This window comes from Bubalus bubalis, chromosome 2 (genome assembly GCF_019923935.1).
Source record: "Bubalus bubalis isolate 160015118507 breed Murrah chromosome 2, NDDB_SH_1, whole genome shotgun sequence".
Taxonomy (NCBI): domain Eukaryota; kingdom Metazoa; phylum Chordata; class Mammalia; order Artiodactyla; family Bovidae; genus Bubalus; species Bubalus bubalis.
Window position 1 is genome coordinate 23,928,434 of NC_059158.1, and position 15,473 is coordinate 23,943,906.

The 15,473-nt window shown below is 44.8% G+C and overlaps 1 protein-coding gene across 1 annotated transcript; it reads left to right on the plus strand.

The window, feature by feature from the left end:
- The first annotated feature begins 7,095 nt into the window (after window positions 1-7,095).
- On the plus strand, window positions 7,096-10,907 carry LOC102413969 (BOLA class I histocompatibility antigen, alpha chain BL3-7). Its single transcript, XM_045162056.1, is given in 7 exon segments — window positions 7,096-7,474; window positions 8,781-8,939; window positions 8,942-8,965; window positions 9,585-9,857; window positions 9,974-9,997; window positions 10,000-10,074; window positions 10,876-10,907. Coding segments are annotated over 7 exon segments (966 nt in total).
- Window positions 10,908-15,473: the final 4,566 nt, after the last annotated feature.

Genomic DNA, 15,473 nt, shown 5'->3' on the forward strand with positions numbered 1-15,473 from the left:
GTGTGCAGGGTTATGTGCAAAACTAAGTTTTCAAATGAGTTGGAGAAATACTAGATTGATTAGTAGCCTGGATGGACAGCTTCCATCCATAAGCTTCATAAGAAACTGCTGACTCTCATTTCTAGCGGCTGTGCTGCTTCCTATTCCTGCCCCAGTGAGCGTGGGTTTCTGCTGCTCCACGTCCTGATCAATACTCGGCATCACAGGTTCTTGGATTATAGCTACTCTAATAGGGGTGTGAGGATGTATCATTGCTGGTTTTCCTTGCATGTCCAAATAACATGTGACAGTGAGCATCTTTCCCTATATATTTTCATTGAGATACCATCTTTGATGAGATGTCTGTTCAGACTTTTCCTCATTTTTATTTTTTCCTCAATTTTAATTGAGTTATTTGTTTTCATATTGTTGAGTTTAAGTGTTCTATGCATATTCTAATATAAGTCCTTTACTAGATATGTAAATTTGTCAATAATTTCTCCAGTGGCCTGAGGTCTATTACTGACATAGCAATATATATTAATGCATAGTTATATTTTTCTAGTGAGAAAATTTAGAAATTGCTAACTGTCTTGATATCTGACTAGAGGACTTGAGTGACTGGAGGATGCAGGGGAGAATATGAATTATTTATTTTGTATATTCTTGAGTATTTTTGCATATCTCTTAGCTTCCCAGGTGGTCCTAATGGCAAAGAATCTGCCTGCCAGTGCAGGAGATGTAAGAGATGCAGGATCTATCCCTGAGTTGGGATGCCCCTTGCACACGAGTCCACTAAGTGACCCTACCCCCCCCCTCTGGTTCCTCGCCCTCCACTCCCATGGCCTCCATCCCATGATATCACTGTTTCCTCCCTCTCCTCACTTCTCCAGGAGCCTCCCCGTCTGGAGGAGGGCATGGCAACCCACTCCAGTATTCTTGCCTGGAGAATCCCATGGACAGAGGAGCCTGACAGGCTATGGTCCATAAGGTTGTAAAGCATTGAGCACGACTGAGGTGACTGAACACACATACACACACCCCCACACACACGATATGTGTGCAATGTACAGCATACGTGCAATGTATGATATATGATCTAATGTATAATTCACTGTGAAACAACTAATAAAGTGTTGAGAGTGATGAATGACAAAGTAAAAAAACCCTGTAATCCTTACACCCAGTGAAATTTGGTTGCATTTTCTTTTAGTTTATTACACATCTTCCTGCTGAAACATTCATTCTCTAAGCTGATGAGCCCAGACCTCAGTGGCCTCCAGCCTGCACTCCCCTGATGCCATTTTCCCATCAGCTCACTCTCACATCTCCTGAGAAGGCTAGTTCTCATCCCTCCCTCCCTCCTCAAACCCTCCACTGCCTCCCTACTCCCTGTTCTTAATGGTGAGCTTTCCACTCAGAAAATAATACTCAGTCCATCCTCCTCCCCCCGCATTCCCACACTTGCACCTGTACCCTTACCTTCCACAGTGATGATGGACGCCCCCCCCCCACATCTAAGGCCTCCCCTCAGCGTGGGCACAGGACCTGATTCCATCCTTCCCTGTGTCATCAGTTTCCCACTCTCTACTGGCTCCCTCAGTCCTGCACACAAACATGCTGCAATTCCTCTCATTAAAATTAATCAAACATAAATAAATAAATTCAAACAAAATCCTGCCATAAACATCCACCACTCTATGTCCAGTTTCCTTCCAACTACTGCTCCATGTCTAGGACTCTTCTTACGGAACAATTTCTGAGTCCGAAGTCCACTCTCTCACCTACTGGCTTGTCTTTTTATTTTTAGTTAGTGGATCTATGCACAAAATTTTAAGAAATAAAATACTTCTACAAGACTTGAAATCAAGATGGATGTCCCCCATCTCTTGAATATCAGAGACCAATTGTTTTAGCGCCTTCAGCTGATTCTCTCTTTCTTCTATGTCTCTTAAAAGCATACCTATAACACTCCTTTCTGGTTTTCAGTTTTATGTACCATTTGTAGTTAATTGGTTTTTCTTTCACATATCCCATCTTCCCAATTTATAATTATAAATCTATCATTTTTGTAATTTTGATTAGCTCAATGTCCAATATTTGTATTATTATAATGATGGAAAAGCTAGTCACGACTGAGCATTTAGTAGACTACAATTTCTTTTTGTTCTTTCTTTTTTTTTTTTGGAGGTGACAGATATCTTTATTACCTTGATTCTGGTGATATTTTCATAGGTGTTTGCACATGTACAAACTCATCAAATTATACATATTAAATATGTGCAATTTTTTGTATAGCAATTATACCTCAATGAAATTGTTAAAGGTTTCTCTGGTGGTCCAGTGGTTAAGAATCCACCTGCCAGTGCAGGGGTTCGATCCTTGGTCAGGAAAGATTCCACATGCCAAGGGGCAATTAAACCCGTGCACCACAACTACTGAGCCCACACGCCCTGGAGCCAGTACTCCATAAGAGAAGCCACCACAAGGAGAAGCCCAAGCACTGCAGCTAGAGAGAAGCCCCTGGTCACTGCAACTAGAGAAAGCTCAGATGCAGCAAGGAAGACCCGCTGGAGCCAAAAATAAATCAATAAATACATTGTGAGAAAGTAAATAGAAAAGAAGAAGATTGGATTATATAGTTACTAAAACTTTTTCATTTTCTATTTTTTGTTTTTTATTTTATAATTTTTATTAGAATTTAGTTAATTTACAGTGTTGTGTTAGTTTCAGGTATACAGCAAAATGAATCTGTTATACACATACACATATCGACTTTGCTTTTCTAAAGTGGATATGTGGATAAGTGGATATTTCAATTTTCCCTGGAATATATATCTTACTTTTGTTGTACTCATTTTATTTTATTAATATTTATTTTAGCTATTTATTATTTATTTGGCTGCACTAGGGCTTCACTGTGGCATGTGGGATCTTTAGTTGCTTATGGATTTTAATGTAACAGAATAAGAAATAGTCAATGATATTCTTTCAGGTCCACTTTGAAAATAACCTTTTAGAAACTACCACTTGTATAGTTCTAGTTTTGTAAGAAAGATGAACATCCACAATTATCTGAAAAGATTATTAAAAATACTACTCCTACATTTGTATAGGCCTTTTGATCCTCAGAGACTTCAATCAAAATAGTGGATTCAGTGCAGAAGGAAATCTGAAAATCCAGTGGTGGTCTGATGAGACAGACAAGAAAGAGACTTGCAAAAACATAAAAATGTAAAAAGCTCCACTCTTCTCACTACCTTATCTATTCTGGGAAATAGTCATTGTTCACATTAAACTCATGGGTTATTAACATTATTATAAATAAGCTAACAAAAAATTTTAACTGTAGTATTCTTGTATGGAAAATAACGATAAATTGGCCACATAAAATTATCCTTGAGGTCCTCACTAAGGACTGAGACTGGGTCAGGACTATAAGAGTAAGCATGACAAAGAGCTCTCGGTGCAGGAGGGGAGCGATCAGGACAAAGTCCCAGGTGCCCCAGGGCGCGAGGCTCTCAGGGTCTGAGTCAAAGATGGTGTCTGGGGTGGGGACGCTCGTGCTGGGGATTCCCCGTCTCCCGAGTTTCACTTTCTCTCTCACAACTTGTGTCGAGCCCTCCTGCCTGGACACTGGTGACGCGGCCCTAGTTCTCACTCCCATTGGGTGGCCAGTTTTTAGAGGCCAATCAGTGTCCCCATGTCCACCTTACACTGGACTCAGGAGAGGATGAGCACGGAGTTGGGGCAGAACCCCACCTTAGTTTTCTCCTGCCTCTCCCCACTTTGCTCCACTCACAGGCCCTTCTTCCTCCTCTAACCTTGAGGGTTTCATGAATCTCCAAGCACAAACAGGAGGAGGGCATGAGGTATACAAACTTAGATCCCCACATTCCTCTACAGAAAGTCCTTCTTGAAGTCTGCCCACTCCAGTTCTTGCTGCAGCCTCAGTGTTTGCCTAGTAGAGCCCCAAGTGTGGGCAGACGGTGATCCTGGAACATTCTTCCTCCCAATAATTCAAGGACACTCCTCACCTCCTTTAGGGCTTAGCTTAAATGTCATCTCTGAGGAAAGCCTCCCTTGTATTTAAAATTACAGCCAGCTCCTGCTGGTTGTTCTCTTTCTCTAAATCACTCACCGCTTTATGGTACCCTGATCATTACTTCAAGGGCCTTGCTGTTTATTACCAGGTCTTCCATCAGAGTGTAAGTGGATCAAGGCAGGAATTTGAGTTGGTTTAAATACCCTGCCTAGAATTGTGCCTGGCACATAGTAGATGCCCCAAAATATTTGTTGATGATTGAACACATCCTTAAAGCTGAGACTGGGGCAGGAAACGCAGGCAGTTCCTGGTAAGGGATGAGGAGGAGACTGTGTTAGAAGGAGGAGGAGCTACTCACTAGTTTACCCCAGCCTGGCAGCCAAGCAGACAGACAGCTCCACAGCGCCCTCACTTGTGGCCACAAGCTCCGAGAACAGACAGCCAGACCACCAGCTGCCTCCACAGACTCGTACTCCTGAGGGACGCCTTGATCTGGTGGAGGAGTTCTTAGGTGGTGAAGTCCTCCAACTCCCAGTCTTAGATCCAGAATGAGCTGGTGGCATGGCTTAGCTGAAGCCTGTGGGACTCTGAAGAGCCTCCCCTGACTGGAGAAGACCCCGAACTCCTGGGTCATCAATGGGGCTAGAAATTAGATTTGGGTCTAGGACATTTGATTTCAGGATTTAGAGGTGGCCTGTCTATCAGGTTCACAAATGGGAAGAAGAGGCAGGATGCTGGGGTCATAGCTCTCTGGGCTGAGAAAAGGAGGCTGCCTTCCAGGCTTGAAAGGTCAGGTGGTGTGTTGTTGTTTATTCACTGAGTCCTGTTCAACTCTGAGACCCCATGGACTGTAGCACACTAGGCTCCTCTGTCCATCGGAGTTCCCAGGCAAGAATACTGGAGCAGGTTGCCATTTCCCACTTCAGTGGATCTTCCTGACCCAGGGATGGAACCCACGTCTCTTGCATCTCCTTCACTGGCAAGTGGATTCTCTACCACAGTATCACCTGGGAAGATCAGAATAGCAATTACTCACAATAGCAGTTCTCACAGTTTGGTCTGTGGAACCCTTGAATTCAATGAGACCCTTTCACGATCATATCTTGAATCATAAGGTCAAAACTAGTTTCACAACATTTCTTAGACAGTATTTGCCTTTGCACTATATTGACATTTGCACTGAGGTAAAACTCAACAAGAATGGAAGCTATGGTACCAAACTGCAATAGTTATTTATTCTTCACCACCACCTACTTTCACACTGAAAAAAAAAAAATCAAAGCAGTATCACTTTAAACATCCTGGTTAAAGCGTTAAAAATTATTATCTGTACTAAATTATTATCCACAATCTGCTTTTTAAAAATATCTTACACAATGACATGGAGATGTATATATATATATATATATACACACACACACACACAAGATATATACAAGCATTTCTGCAACATTCCAAAGTACTATGTCCCAAGGAAAATAATTTTTATGAGCTGAACTAGCCTTTTTTTTTAATGGAATGCCATTTTTACTTGAAGGAAATAATGACCCAGAATTATGGCTGTTTAGACTTGGACATTTGGCTGACATTTTCTTGAAAATGAACATGAGCATCTCCATTCAAGAAAATAACTGACAGATGACAATTCACAGTACTTCCCTTGATAAAAGGTAAGCTCTCCAGAGAAAATCAGATTTCTGGAAAATGTGTGTCCAATCACTGTAAGACTGAGAGTTTCTCAGTACTGACAAACTTTTCTCTTGGGATCTATGGTAATATTAAAACAAATAATGAGTTTTTAAATAGTCTGATTCCAGTGTTGATTTACAGGAATCAACACTGAAAGACGTACATAACTTAGGTTGTACATAACTTAGTGAAACACTACATTACTTTAAAAACTCATGCATTAGTAAAAGATCCATTCAATGTCCAAGATAGGCCTGTAGATTTTAATGTAACAAAACAGAAAATATTCAATGGTGTTGTTTCAGGTTCACTTGATAAAAGAAAGAAACAAAAACCCTCAAACCCTGAGAAACTACCAATTGTGTAATTTTCAGTATCAGAGTTGAATAGCTGAAATAATCAGAGACATTCAGATAATCAGAGACAATTATCTACTAAGGTTAGTAAAAATACTACTTTACTTTTATTTTAATCAAAATAACAATTTAAATGCAGAAGCAAATACAAAAATCCAATGGTGTTCTAATGAGACAGACAGTTCAGTCACTAAGTCATGTCTGACTCTTTGCAACCCCATGGACTGCAGCACGCCAGGCTTCCCGGAGCTTGCTCAAACTCATGTTCATTGAGTTGGTGATGCCATCCAACCATCTCATCCTCTGTCATCCCCTTCTCCTCCTACCTTCAATCTTTCCCAGCATCAGGGTCTTTTCAAATGAGTCAGTTCTTCGCATCAGGTGGCCAAAGTATTGGAGTTTCAGCTTCAGGATCAGTCCTTCCGATGAATATTCAGGACTGATTTTCTTTAGGGTGGACTGGTTGTCTCTCCTTGCAGTCCAAGGGACTCTCAAGAGTCTTCTCCAACACTACAGTTCAAAAGCATCAATGCTTCAGCACTCAGCCTTATTTATGGTCCAAGTCTCACATCCATACCTGACCACTGGAAAAACCGTAGCTTTGACTATACGGACTTTTGTTGGCAGAGTAATGTCTCTGCTTTTTAATATGCAGTCTAGGTTTGTCATAGCTCTTACAAGGAGCAAGCGTCTTTCAATTTCATGGCTGCAGTCACCATCCACAGTGATTTTGGAGCCCAAGAAAATAAACTCAGCCACTGTTTCCACTGTTTCCCCATCTATTTGCCATGAAGTGATGGGACCGGATGCCATAATCCTCATTTTTTGAATGTTGAGTTTTAGGCCAGTTTTTTCTGAGACAAGAGACTTGCAAAAATGTAAAAATAAAAGATTTATTCTTCTCACTACCTTGCTTATTTGGGGAAATGGTTCTTTCTCATTTAAAAAAACATTATTTCTGTTAACATGTAAAGAGTTATCAGTGTTATAACCCTGCCTGGGTTGTAATATGTTGGGCCTTCCCACATGGATTCTCCTGATGCTGTTCCAATTCTCACTCCCATTGCCTGTTTGGTTCTACAGAAACGAATCAATCTCACTGTGGTAGACTATATGCAGTTCCTGTGGTTTGACAGCGACGACCCGAATCCGAGGATGGAGGTGTGGGCTCTATGGATGGAGCAGGAGGGGCCGGAGTATTGGGATTGGAACATGCAGGGCATCAAGGACACTGCCCAGACTTTCGGAGTGAACCTGAACTCCCTGAGGGGCTACTACAACCAGAGCAAAGTGGGTGAGCAACACGGGCCCGGATCCAGGTCACTACTCCCACCCCCAGGTACCAGCCAGGTTGCCTCAACACAGGTGGACCTGCTGGGGACCTTCACCCAGCCAGAGTCGGCAGGTCTTTCAGCCAATTTAATTTTCAGTTCAGTTCAGTCACTCAGTCCTGTCCGACTCTTTGTGACCCCATGGACTGCAACACGCCAGGCTTCCCTGTCCATCACCAACTCCTGGAGTTTACTCAAACTCATGTCCATTGAGTCGGTGTTGCCATCCAACCATCTCATCCTCTGTCATCCCTTTCTCATCCTGCCTTCATTCTTTTCCAGCATCAAGGTCTTTTCAAATGAGTTAGTTCTTTGCATCAGGTAGCCAAAGTATTGGAGTTTCAGCTTCAACATCAGTCCTTCCAATGAATATTCAGGACTGATCTCCTTTAGGATGGACTGATTGGATCTCCTTGAAGTCCAAGGGACTCTCAAGAGTCTTCTCCAACACCACACTTCAAAAGCATCAATTCTTCAGTGCTTAGCTTTCTTTCTAGTCCAACTCTCACATTCATACATGACTACTGGAAAAACCATAGCCTTGACTAGACGGACCTTTGTTGGCAAAGTAATGTCTCTGCTTTTTAATATGCTGTCTAGGTTGGTCATAACTTTTCTTCCAAGGAGTAAGCGTCTTTTCATTTCATGGCTGCAGTCACCATCTGCAGTGATTTTGGAGCCCCCCAAAATAAAGTCTCTCACTGTTTCCACTGTTTCCCCATCAGTTTCCCATGAAGTGATGGGACCAGATGCCATGATCTTAGTTTTCTGAATGTTGAGTTTTAAGCCAACTTTTTCACTCTCCTCTTTCACTTTCATCAAGAAGTTCTTTAGTTCTTCACTTTCTGCCATAAGGGTGATATCATCTGCGTATCTGAGGTTATTGATATTTCTCCCAGCAATGTTGACTCCAGCTTGTGCTTCATCCAGCCCAGTGTTTCTCATGATGTACCCTGCATGTAAGTTAAATAAGCAGGGTGACAATATACAGCCTTAAAGTACTCCTTTCCTGATTTGGAACCAGCCTGTTGTTTCATGTCCAATTCTAAATGTTGCTTCTTGACCTGCATACAGATTTCTCAGGAGGCCTGTCAGGTGCTCTGGTATTTCCGTCTCTTTGAGAATTTTCCACAGTTTGTTGTGATCCACACAGTCAAAGGCTTTGGCATAGTCAATAAAGCAGAAGTAGATGTTTTTCAGAAACTCTCTTGCTTTTTCGATGATCCAATGGATGTTGGCAATTTAATCTCTGTTTCCTCTGCCTCTTCTAAAACCAGCTAGCAAAGTAATGCTCAAAATTCCCCAAGCCAAACTTCAACAGTGCATGAACTGTGAACTTCCAGATGTTCAAGCTGGATTTAGAAAAGTCAAAGGAGCCAGAGATCAAATTACCAACATCCACCAGATCACGGAAAAGGACGGCGGCAGACACGGCAGCTCAGATCACCAAGCGCAAGTGAGAGGCCTCTGGTGATGCACAGCACTACAGAAACTACCTGGAGGGCACGTGCATGGAGCGGCTCCACAGATTCCAGGAGAACAGGAGGACACACTGCTGCGCACAGGTAGGAGGGGCGTGGGATCTCCCTGATCTCCCCTTGGACTGGAGCTGGCTTCCCACGAGGAGAGGAAAGTGGAATCAGTATCAAAATACCACTCTTCCTTCTAAGCAGGAGAGGGAGGAATCCTTCTAGGTTCTTGTATTCTGTACTAGAGAGTGATGCATCCAGAGGGCTAGAGTTTCTCTAAGGGACAATTGAGGAATCCAGTTTCATGGGGATGGAAAAGAAGACTATCCTTGAAGTAACTGATCAATAATTCCCTATGACCTTGACAGCAATATTGGTGAACCACGACTTTTTCTGTCAAGGCCTTGTTCTTGGCCTGAAAACATCTTTGGAGGTCTGACTCCAGATTTTCTGAGTCATTCATTCTTCACTCAGACTGGGTCCAGAAATCTGTTTTATCCCTTTGAGACCTGGAGCCTTCTACATTAGTGTCTCATTCTAGAACTTTCCTTGGAATAGGGGATTTTCCCAGACCCCAGGGTCCAGGCTGGTGTCTGCTGTTTGTATTTCTTTTCAAACCCATTGTCCTATCCATTCTCAAGATGGTCACATGATGCCTCTTCAATGGCCCATGGAGATAACACAAACTGTGAATTTTCCGATTCTTCCTCCTCAGACCCTCCAAAGATCCATATGACTCATCACCCCATCTCTGACCTTGAGGTCATCCTGAGGTTCTGGGCCCTGGGCTTCTACCCTGAGATTTCACTGACCTGGCAGCATGATGGGGAGGACCTAACCCAGGACATGGAGCTTGTGGAGACCAGGCCTTCAGGAGACGGAACCTTCCAGAAGTGGGTGGCCCTGGTGGTGCCTTCTGGAGAGGAGCAGAGATACACCTGCCGTGTGCAACATGAGGGGCTTCAGGAGCCCCTCACCCTGAGATGGCGTAAGGAGTGGGATGGATGGTCAACCTTATTATCAGGAAATCAGGAGCCTTCAGGAGAACTTCAGCAAGGTTAGAATTCATGCCCGAAGTCAGGGCCCCTTTCCTTTCTTCCACAGAACCTCCTCAGCCCTCCATCCCCATCATGGCATCATTGTTGGCCTGGTTCTCCTCGTGGTGGCTGTGGTGAGTGGAGCTGTGATCTGGAAGAAGTGCTCAGGTAGGGGAGGGAGGGATCTGAGTTTTCTTGTCTCACTGGGGGTGTCAAGCCCAGGTAGAATCTTGCCTGCCTCATTCCTTGGAAAAACCATCCACACATATGTGCTTGCCAGTTGGAGCTGAGTGCTAACATTTACCTTTCTGTAAAGTATATGTGAACATGAAAACAAATTTTTCACCTTAATCATTCTGATGATGGGGACCCGATTCCTAGCAGTTGAAGGTCAGGGGGGGAGGGTCCTGGCTGAGGACAGACCTCCAGGAGGGCAGTCGGTCCAATGCCTGCACATCTCCTTTTTTCATATTTCCTGACCTTACCCTGGGTCTTCAATGGGCCCAGGACTAGGGGGCTCCTCTAGGATGTCATGGCCCTGCCTCCTCCCTGGCCTATTATGTGATGCTTTCTCCCCACAGGCAGAGGAGGGAGCTATGTTCAGGCTGCTAGTAAGTTTGGGTGAGTTGGAGGGTTATCCCTGAGACCCCTGGAATAGTACAGATGAGAGCCCATGGGGGATCTCACCCATCCCATAATCCCTCCTTTAGGCTTATCTCCTGTGGGTTCTGACCAGGCCTTGTTCTGTTTTATCCCAAGCAGCGACAGTGCCCAGGGCTGTGATGTTACCTTTCACCAGTCCTAAAGGTGAGACCCTGGAGGGCCTGAAGCAGGAGAGGAGTAGGTCAGAGGTGGCATGACTGGGTAATGGGGATTCTCTGAGTGGGCATTTGGAACATACAACGGACTGTTTAGAATGTCAAGGCGTTTGTGACTGACTTAAATTTGTTCATGACCATTTTCTTCTAGGTGTGGGACAGCTACCTGTGTGGGACGAGTAACACAAAATTAGTCTCCCCACCCCCCACCATTGTGACGTCAGATCCCCTGACCCCTCTTTCTGCAGCTGCATCTGAATGCATTCGTGCTTTTATTAGCATAACCTGAGGAGGTGGGGAGACTGGCCCACCCCTGCCCACCACTCCCCCTACCCACCCTGACCTGTGTTCTCTTCCCTGTTTGACTCCCCTGTTTTGGCAGAGGCGGGGCTGGGCCCTTTCTACCTTTGTCTTAACATCATGTTATGCTGAGAAATACTGAAAATAAGAATCTGGATGTGAATTTGTTTTTTCTAATTCATGTCATGAGGGTCGATGGGTTAATAAAGAAAAAGATTCTTAAAGTTTGAGATAGGAAACAAACCAAAGCACTGAGAATCTTCCAGCACCTACATCTGATCTCAGTGGGGCCAGAGGAGGATACAAGGAGGTATGAGCCCTCTCCAGTGAGTTCTGAGTCCTTTGTGAGCTTCAAAGTGGTCACTGGTTGGATGGGTCATCTTCTCTGTTTCTTTGTTGTTGTCCCTTCAGTAGAAACTTGTCCCACCAGAACCTGTGATCACAGGGACACACAGGCAATCTGGGAGCTCAGCCAGATTGGGAATGACTGAGGTCAGTGATCAGAGAGCACTCAGGTTGGGGAGGAGTCTTAAATCCACACTTCAACATTTGTATTTTCCTAGGAAGAAAAGGGCTAGAGATGCATGTTGGTTTCTCTACCCTACATAGGTACATAACCAGGTGGAAGACTGAAGAAAAAGTGTTATCAGCTCAAAATAATGAAAACCAACGGATTTCTTTGAAACTATTACCTAAATGGATTTCTCACTCATTCCTTAATGTAAACAATGGAATACAAATTTTTCTGTTACATAAATGAAAATTGTGTGTATGTGTACTCTTGAGAGTTCCTTGGACTGCAAGGAGATCCAACAAGTCCATTCTGAAGGAAATCAGCCCTGGGATTTCTTTGGGACGAATGATGCTAAAGCTACTTTGGCCACCTCATGCGAAGAGTTGACTCATTGGAAAAGACTCATGCTGGGAGGGATTAGGGGCAGGAGGAAAAGGGGACTACAGAGGATGAGATGGCTGAATGGCATCACTGACTCGATGGACGTGAGTCTGAGCGAACTCCAGGAGTTGGTGATGGACAGGGAGGCCTGGCGTGCTGCAATTCATGGGGTCGCAAAGAGTCGGACATGACTGAGTGACTGAACTGAACTGAACTTAACTGTGTACTCATTTCATTTCAGGAAAAGCCACAGAATAAGCTTGAAGCTACACAGCCAGGAACAGAATCCACAATCCTCCTAGGTGGGGTCCCACATTGGACCCACTGGCCCCAGCTGAGCACAGATGTCAGAACTCACACCACTGACCCCGAACTGGGCTGGGACTGCTTTCATTACTTCTCTTGGCAAATGGGTGTCATTACTGGCATTCATGCCACCTTTGCCAAATGCATTCTTCACTGTTTCACCTTATGTCACCACACCCTGAGCCAGAGTCAGTATGTGGTCACCTAACTGTGGAATTATACTGTGTCCACCTGCAAGAATGTTGGGGAAGCAAGTTTTCCTCTCATATGGAGGGAGGTAGTCTCTGCCTTCTACCAGGGCACTTAAAGTCTGGGATTCCCTTAACATGGGAAGAGGGCACAGTTACTGGGGGTGGAGGTTGGGAATGAGAGGTGGAAAAAGAATAACAAATTTCATTTTGGTTTTGGCTGTGTTTGAACATTGCTACAGACCAATGACTCTTTGTGCCTCCCATTTCTCCCCTTTTAAATGTGTTTGGGGCTTCCCTGGTGGTCCACTGGTTAAAAATCTGCCTGCCAACGCAGGGAACATGGTTCAATCCCTGTTCCAGGAAGATCCCACATGCCGCAGAGCAACCGAGCCCACTGGCCACAACTACTGGAAACCACATGCTCTAGAGCCTGTGCTCTGCAACAAGAGAAGCCACCACAGGGAGAAGCCCCCACTCTCCACTACTAGAGAAAGCCCTTGCACAACAATGAAGACCCGGCACTACCAAAAATAAATAAATAGATAAAATGTTTTTAAAAAGTGTATGAAGTTATCCTATGCCCGTCTCACCATTGTACAATAGATCTTGATACAAATGGCAAGATTCCATTATTTTATATGGCAGACTAATATTCCTCTTACATTTTCATATCCTTTCAATCATCGATGGGCACTTAGGCTGTCCCTATATCTTGACTATTGTAGTAATAATACTTCAGTGCACATGGGGGTGCACATCTCTTTTCTCCCCATTGATCAAGCTGGTTTTAATTGTTGACACAAAAATTTGCATGTTTGACACTAAAACTTGCCGGGAGCCACCACAGGAGATCCCACCCATGACAAAGGTCATGAGGAGAAGATCTGACAGGCGAAGGTGGATCAGGACTCGAGGGATTCCCTGGACTTGCTTGAGCATCTACCGCAAAACCAAAATCTGTCTATTGTTTACTATATTATGCCTTTCACCAACTCTTCTGACATTAACGGGGGGCTATCCCTGAAGAAAATCAACTTTCTTGTTGATTTCTCTGAAGAAATCAACTTAGGGCTCTAGTTAATAAGTCTCCTGGGCTTGAAAGGAGTATTTCCATTCTAACCCCTCTGTCACCATTTTAGCTTGCTTGACAGGTTTATCCACACTCTTGCAACTAACGAACATGATTGTTCACAACACCCCAAGCATAACCTTCGAGTGATAAAAAAGCTTTATTAGAATAATACTACATTGTTGAGCCAATGTTTGCTACCGAGTTTCCTTGTCCTTTACCCAGTGTGCACCTGGGAGTGCATTAGCTAGTATAGTTAGTATGCAAGAAACGCAAGCAGTAGCCTTGGCATTAGCAACATCAGACCTTTGAGTTAATAAGTTCTTTCTTTGTTGTAACCCACTGCACCTTTGCTCCATAAGAATGTAACATTATTTAGTAGATTGGATGAATAAAGAGAAACACTTTAAGGGAAAACAAGTTTTCTGGTTGACCAACCTTTATCAGAAAAGAGTCATAAAATGTTGGCAGGCCACAGGGCCAGAAGATAATGTACATAACACAAAGACCCTTGTAAATGAAAAGGTATGCAGAAAACATCCTGGTCCCTATGAAGGTCAAACTGATGTAATGTTGAGCTGACTCTGCATGACTTTGTATCTTTTACTTCTGGAAATGTGTAACTCAAGATATAAAAGCTCCTTCTGAAAATAAAGCTGCAGACTCAGCTTCATCAGAGCTTGGTCTCCCTGTGTCTTTCTTTCTTTCTCTTTCTCTCTCTCTCTCTTTTCAGGCTGATTCCCTGGAGCACAGAGGCTCTCTGAGTTCACTTTTTTGCCCGGGCTTCCAAGACCCAATCGAGAAGGCGCTCTGCATCTTCACTCCGGAGAGAAGGCGTTCTGCGTCTTCGCTCCTTCGAGAGGGCGCCTGTGACCTCCGTGAACAGAGCAAGTCCCGTGTCAGGGGCTTTATTGGCTTTCTGTGTAAACCAAGGACTATCAGCCTCTTTACTCTCTCGCCGATGCCATTCATCCTGAGGGTATGCCTGGATCCTGCTGGGGCTGGACCCCGGTAAAAACTGGCCCTGCACAGGTGTCTAATGAATGAATGACCTTTTGACAGCAGAGCCCCCTTGACAATCATGTGCCGCCATGTTTTAACATGGGTCCCCTGAAGAAGCAAGTAATTCAGATGCGGCTCTGAAGAGCAGATTACCTCACCTTTTTCTTGCCTCCAATGTCCTTTTCCCACGCCTAAGACTACCCTGCTTGGGAGATGGGGTTGGGGAGGAGGAGACAGGCATTTGGCTTGTAGGATGTTATTTCCCCCACCAGGGATTGAACTAGGGGCCCTTAGCAGTGAAAGTGCTGAGTCCTACTCACTGGACCGCCAGGGAATTCCCCTGGCCTGCTTCTTTGTCCTGGAAATATCGCAAGCCCCTGGTCTTTGGGGAAGAAAACATTCGACCTGTCCTCCCGTCACCTCACTTGGCTGCCTTGTGACTAAACCCTTTCTCTGCTGCCAACCTTGGCATGTTGCGGTTTTGGCTTGCTGCTAACTGGGCAGATGAACCTGTCTCAGTAACATCCTCACTTCCAGGAGGGCTCTAGGCTTTACAACCTTGCCTTCTGCCTCCCACTTGCCTTCCAGACAGCAGCAGCGGAGGGAGGTGCAGGCAGAATGGCTTCCTTTAGTAGAGGCTTGACTGGGTGGGGTGGGCGGGGCATGGTGCTGGCCAGTCAGAGGCACCTGAAGAAGAGCTTGGGGCCTCGGTCCAGGGTGCACCCTTTGGGGCCCAGCTAGCAGGCAGGGCATCACGGTCCTCAGCAGAGACAGCTTCTGCACCATAATCTTGTTCCAGATGCCCAGGCTCAACGGCCTGGACAGCACAGCCTGACAGGTGGAGGAAGCTGAGGCCTCGGGACCGATCCCGGAGGGCAGCCAGGAGCTCCTCCAGGCCAGTTCAACTGATCTCAGGGTGGGCAGACAGGTGAGTGAGACCAGTGAGGAGCAGAGACGGAGACATCAGTTCAGAGCTCTTCAGGCCA